The following is a 5,596-nucleotide window of genomic DNA, read 5'->3' as shown; positions in this document are numbered from 1 at the left end:
TTTTCTCCAAGAAGCCTGGAGATCAATTTAAAAACATTCCCAGCTTTCGTTCATCATCACGACTGGAAATGAAGACAGGCAAACGAGCCATATATCTTCCCTTCTTCCCTTGAGCTTTGACTTTAATGGTAATTGAATTTGTTTATCAAGATCATTATTGAATTTGTCTCATGTTATTCTTTGGAGTTTAAATCTAAAGGAGGTACGAAGAAGTAATTATAAATAATACTATATCTTAATGTATAGTCAATTAACCGAGCTCAACTTTGTAAGTTGACTCAAAAAATATAAACTCGGAGTTTAATCTAAATTAACTAAATAAAATATTAATTTGACGAGATCTAGTTGACTCTTTCAGATTTTTAATGATTTAGCCAAAACAAAACGCTGTCGTTAGATTTAAGAAGTATGAGCCGATCATGCTTAAGAGAATAATCTAGATAACAAAAGAAAAGAAGCCTTGTCTTAGTTATTGCGCTTTAACGTCTCAAGTTTTCATCAAAGCCCATTACTAAGTTATCCCTAAAAATAAAACCTAAAAAAAAGGCCCAAACCAAAACCTCAATAGAACCCTAGAAAAACACCAGAAAACTTGACAGCTAGAAATCAAACCCAGACAAGAACAAAAAAAATAGAAAGATGGCACCAGGTTTAAGGCAATTCACTGAGAGAAGAGGAGACGGTGCTGGACAACCAGTTATTGACACCGACAATGGCGAGGAGCTTATGCTTATGTTTCGTGAAGTCTCCATTGTCATCGGCAACGGGTCCCCTGAATCTCCAGGCACTCTTTACATCTCCACAAAGTAAATAAAATACTATCATTCCATTACTCTTTTTTTTTTTTCCATTCTGCTATGAAATTCTGTTTCTTTTTTGAGTTTATGAAGTTTTTATAGTAAAAAGGGAAGTGGGGTTTTGTTCTTTTTATTGCAGGAAAGTTTTGTGGTTAAGTGATGTGGATAGGACAAAAGGTTATGCAGTTGATTTCTTGTCTATTTCACTTCATGCTGTTTCAAGAGATCCTGAGGCTTACCCTTCTCCTTGTATCTACACTCAAGTAAGTTTCTTTGTACTTATTTTCAAATTAGATTTGGAGCTTCTTTTTTTTAAGTAGTAATTTTGATCATAATTATGGCTCTGAGGAAATAATTCTGTGTTGGATTGAGTTTAAATTTGACTGAAACTACCAGCGGTTTTTATTTATTTTATTTTCTGGGCTGTTGGTAGTTGGTATTGGTGGTAAACACGTGTATTCAATGCAACTATATGGGGTCATGGATTTGTATTGACCCTCTGTAGCAGATGTATGCATGCAGATATTTTAAATTAATATTTCTCTATCTTTGGTGGATAATGAAAAGCTATAATGTTGTGGGTGTTATTCATCATCATTATGATTCAAAAAGTGGACTGGTTTAGTTTAGAAGGAATTGAATGGTGGATGTTAGAAAAGGCCATTTGTTGTTGTCAAGTTTGGAAGGGATTTTTTTTTCATTTTCAGGCTGTTGCTAGTTAGTTTTGATTGAATACAACTGTATGGTCATGAATTTTCCTTCAACTTTTGAATTAAGCATGTAACAGTTGGACTTTCTCTGAATCTTTTTTTTTCTCTGATAGAATATGGTGGCATCTCAATTTTTTACTTTCAATTTACTACTTGGTGCATTGTGTTTCTGATCAATATTGTTTTATTTGAAGATTGAGACTGGAGAGGATGAAGATGAATCAGAAGGATCGGATTCAGAATGTAGTGATGCTTTAGACTTGTCGAAAGTCACGGAGATGAGACTTGTTCCTTCAGACCCTAGCCAATGTATTTCTGCACTCCTTTTCTAATAGATTTATCATATTCAATATTCATGTCACATTACTGCTTTACTAGTTCTTGCATCACGTTTGGCATAGGTTTGATGATTGAAGATCAAACTTTAACTTTTTTCTTTTGGTTTTTAGTGGATACTTTGTTTCAGGTGTTCTGTGAGTGCGCTGAGCTAAATCCTGAACCAGTTGAAGGTGGGAGCTGTCTCCATTTTTGCAATTGTTTTAAACAGATGATTTCTGTTTCTATTTTTCTATTCAATGCTTGCTATTATTCTCCAATAAATTGCTACTGATTCATATGTGTTTGATAATGTTTATTTAGATAATGAAGAGGAACATAATTGGATCTTTAGTGCTGATCAACTGGCAGATGAAACTGCTGGTATGGGATAGAGCATTTAGCATTTGTACCTTTGGAAAAATAGTTTGGTTTCGCTCCTACTGACCTATATTTTTATATTTTCTTGCAACATTTTTGTGTCTACAGAAGTGGAAGATTCTGAATGGAATTTCTCTCAAAATCCAACAAGTTCAATTGGTCATTCAAATGGGGATCATGACCTAGTTCGCACAGTGCTTGAGGTATCCCAGTGCATGTTCATTTAAACATTTATTTTAAGTCCCATATTAATTTTCACTTTTGGCATCACAATTATGGATGTCATGGATATATTAAACATCATTATGGTACTTAAATTGCATGATGAATTGACAAGAGTTCTATGTTTGGTTTTTCTTCCATTCTTTTCGACACTTGTTCTTTATATGATTGAACTTAGGAACCTGAGAACTTGTAAAATATCGAGCCAAATATTTGATGACACTATCTTTCAGTATGTTGAGTGTTATGGTATGAAATATGAGCATTAAATATTTTGGGATGTTCATGGTGACCGTGTGCTCGTGTTTAAAATGGGAAATTGTGTTGCCCTTTGTTGTAGTTTGTACTCCATTTTAACTCTCTTGTTGGCTTCTTTGTAAGTCTTGATCATCTTCTGGTGATGATTTAATTATGCACGTGCAGCTCCAAATCAATGATCACCGGTTTGAAGACGCAGAAGAGATGGAACATGAACATGAGAGCAAGGGTCGCCATTAGTGGTAGCATATTTTGGTGCATTTGCCTCGTCTATGTCCTGAAATTTGCTGCACGTGTATATTTTTGTTTTCTCTAAATATTAGATGATTGGCTGGGGAGTGGAAGGATTGTTGTCCTTCCCTGTAACTTCTGTGATGTATTGTCAGACTTTTAATGCAGTAGTAGTCAATTACTTGGGGATTAATGTGTGAGTTCCGTTATTATCAGCATTTATTTATCTTAAAATCATCGGTAAATTTCTAGCATGGTCCTTCCAAGGAAATTTATAACCTTCCTCTGCCCTTGCAACTTTCTAGCATGGAGATGCCAATCATACGCGGTTTCTCTTGTTTATGTCAAAGGGCAGAGGAAGGTTATTGCAGTCCACCAATGGCATGGTGGATCTCTAGTTCCGGGGCATAAGTTTGTACGCCAGTGGCAAATGTGGTTGTGGCCAGTCTCGGTTGGAGTGTATTGACAGTGGTTTTGTTTTTCCCTCTGGCATCTCTAGATGAACTCTTTGATTACTACGAGAAAGAGAAATAGAAGAGACGGAAAATGAGATTTATAGTCACCAAAAGCAGAATGGAGAAATTTACATCCATTGATATGCAGTCATAAGCAGCTCAATGATTGCAGTTTAGATGAATCCATGCTTCTGTATTTGACCGGTTTCTCTTACCTTTGAGTCAGAAATACTTGTTCAATTACGTTGCCATGCCATTAGAAAGCATGAAATAAAATGGGTTATCTATCAACTGGCAATCACGGTATGGCTGTCACCCATGCGCAAAATTGGCCAACCTTTACACGCATCATGGAAATGAAGGAGCTATTAAGTAATCACGGTATGGCTGTCACCCATGCGCAAAATTGGTCATGCTTTACACGCATCATGGGAATGAAGGAGCAATTAAAGAGTATGGGTCCAGACGATTCTGTCATGTCTCGTTTCATCCCATCTCCATGAAACCATGGTTAAAGTGAGCATTTTTTTCAGATGAAACAAAAGCAGAGAACCCAAGATGAAGTGTTGTATGGATAACGCCTAACAGGAGCTAGATATCATAATAAGCAACCATGGCCCTTAAAAGTTGATTGCTTTACAATCGAAACGGCGGTACAGTGAAGTACCTTAGCAACACAACTTCGAACATTAAGCCATGTCTGTGCATCTACTTAGGAGTTGATTCTCTTTTTTTTGAAAAAACAAGATACATATCCCATCAACTTCAAAGTGAAACAAATTCAATTATAATAATTTTTGAATCTTGCTAGAAACAATACGGGAACACTTTGAAATCATAACAATTCATAATGAAATAAAGAGGAAACAAAATTCAATCTCCTTCACCGAATCTTTAAGATGGAATGGGGAATGAACATGCTACATTGAATTCTTTTCAGTCACAAGGCTGATCAACATCTTCCAATCAAAAAGATCCTGAAGTGTTCTAGTAAAATAAATAAAACAGTCCAAAAGAAGTAAATAGCATCTCTCTAATCTGCAATGGTAACTTCAACCTCAACACCAGGTTCAATTGTAATAGAGGTGATCTGCTTGACAACATCGGCAGAACTGAAGAGATCAATAACACGCTTGTGGACCCGAAGCTCGAATCTGTCCCATGTGTTGGTTCCTGCAAGATGACAAGATATACAAGAAAAATCCTTAAGCTTAACAGATGTATTGGCAAAAGAGGAGAACAAGCCCTCGTAAGAAAGGGCAGATGAAGTAACAAAAAACTCCACACAACAAATTCTAATCTTTCATGGTGTCAGCAGCTCATATATTAAGTGTCTTTACAGGGACAATCATTTATATCTTATGTCCTAAAAAAATCATTCTGAAGCAAATATCAACTTTGTAAACTCGAGTGCAAATACCACTAGGAAAACAGTAGAGCAAATTATGACTTGTTTTCTCATTACAAGACCAACTAACATGGTCTAACTGATCCGCCCTAGGTCCTATGCTCAGACTGGAGCACCTAGAAAGTTAAATAAGTAGCATTTTAATCAATAGGAAGTTATTTCACAGGCACCAACCACTCATACTACTGAATAAGACTGCATATGGCGCGCAAAAGTACATTTGATTATTGCAGTGGTTGTAAAGGGTAAAAAACAAAAGAACATATCTATAGAGAACTGTAATGTTGCTAACCCTTCTCAATTTCTCCCTCGAAATACTCTTATCAAATCAAACAAATCAGCCATTCAAACATTACCCAAAGAAGAAGAAAAAAAACAATAACAAACACGTGGAACCCATGAAGTGATATGTGTTAGCAGAAAGCACAAATGAAATTAAAGAAAGAAGTACACTACATGGACTTGTAGATAGCGCATGAAGTAAATAATAAAACAAAATGCCAGACACTGCATATTAATCTAACCATGATTATACAAGCAGTTTTTTGAGATGAATACCTTCACCACAAGGGGATTTCCTGGTGGTAATGTTAAGAACCTTGGTAGGGATTCTCACTGGACCCTTAACCCTCAGTCTCTTATCCTTGGCACCACGGACCAAGTCAGTGCAAACTGTTAACATCAGTGAAAGAGCAATCAGGACAAAAAAAAGGATACAACTCAATAACAAATTGTGTCATATCAATGACAACGACACTGTAAAATAGATTTCCAGAAAAGACCTTTCTCAAGGTTTTTGACATCCTTGGAGGAAAGAGT

At 36.0% G+C, this 5,596-nt stretch overlaps 2 protein-coding genes across 3 annotated transcripts in view; one reads left to right on the top strand and one right to left on the bottom strand.

The window, feature by feature from the left end:
• Nucleotides 1-571: 571 nt before the first annotated feature.
• LOC105129556 (chloride conductance regulatory protein ICln-like) lies at nucleotides 572-3,129 on the top strand. Its single transcript, XM_011031671.1, has 7 exons — nucleotides 572-806; nucleotides 937-1,060; nucleotides 1,702-1,816; nucleotides 1,957-2,016; nucleotides 2,147-2,206; nucleotides 2,312-2,406; nucleotides 2,849-3,129. Exons 1-7 carry the CDS (start codon nucleotides 640-642, stop codon nucleotides 2,921-2,923), a joined length of 696 nt encoding a protein of 231 aa, XP_011029973.1. The 5' UTR covers nucleotides 572-639; the 3' UTR covers nucleotides 2,924-3,129.
• Nucleotides 3,130-4,194: 1,065 nt separating this feature from the next.
• The window catches only part of LOC105129554 (40S ribosomal protein S20-1), a 2,124-nt gene continuing 722 nt past the window's right edge, over nucleotides 4,195-5,596 (bottom strand). For both annotated transcript variants that reach the window (XM_011031670.1, XM_011031669.1), the window contains exons 3-5: nucleotides 5,560-5,596; nucleotides 5,336-5,449; nucleotides 4,195-4,542 (exon numbers count right to left, since the gene is read on the bottom strand). In XM_011031670.1, coding sequence (XP_011029972.1) covers nucleotides 4,403-4,542; nucleotides 5,336-5,449; nucleotides 5,560-5,596 — 291 coding nt within the window. In that variant the 3' untranslated portion in view covers nucleotides 4,195-4,402. The remainder of the gene's footprint in view (nucleotides 4,543-5,335; nucleotides 5,450-5,559) is intronic.

This window comes from Populus euphratica, unplaced genomic scaffold, assembly GCF_000495115.2.
Source record: "Populus euphratica unplaced genomic scaffold, PopEup_1.0 scaffold16.1, whole genome shotgun sequence".
NCBI lineage: Eukaryota > Viridiplantae > Streptophyta > Magnoliopsida > Malpighiales > Salicaceae > Populus > Populus euphratica.
The sequence above is the reverse complement of the archived record's forward strand: the minus strand, read 5'-3'. Positions and strand labels throughout refer to the sequence as shown.

Bases quoted from the DNA above. Each gene is read 5' to 3' on its own strand.
- LOC105129556 (XM_011031671.1), top strand. From the start codon at position 640: ATGGCACCAGGTTTAAGGCAATTCACTGAGAGAAGAGGAGACGGTGCT. The intron at 807-936 runs GTAAATAAAATA...TTTTTATTGCAG, and splicing joins ACTCTTTACATCTCCACAAA to GAAAGTTTTGTGGTTAAGTG. The intron at 2,407-2,848 runs GTATCCCAGTGC...ATGCACGTGCAG, and splicing joins TAGTTCGCACAGTGCTTGAG to CTCCAAATCAATGATCACCG.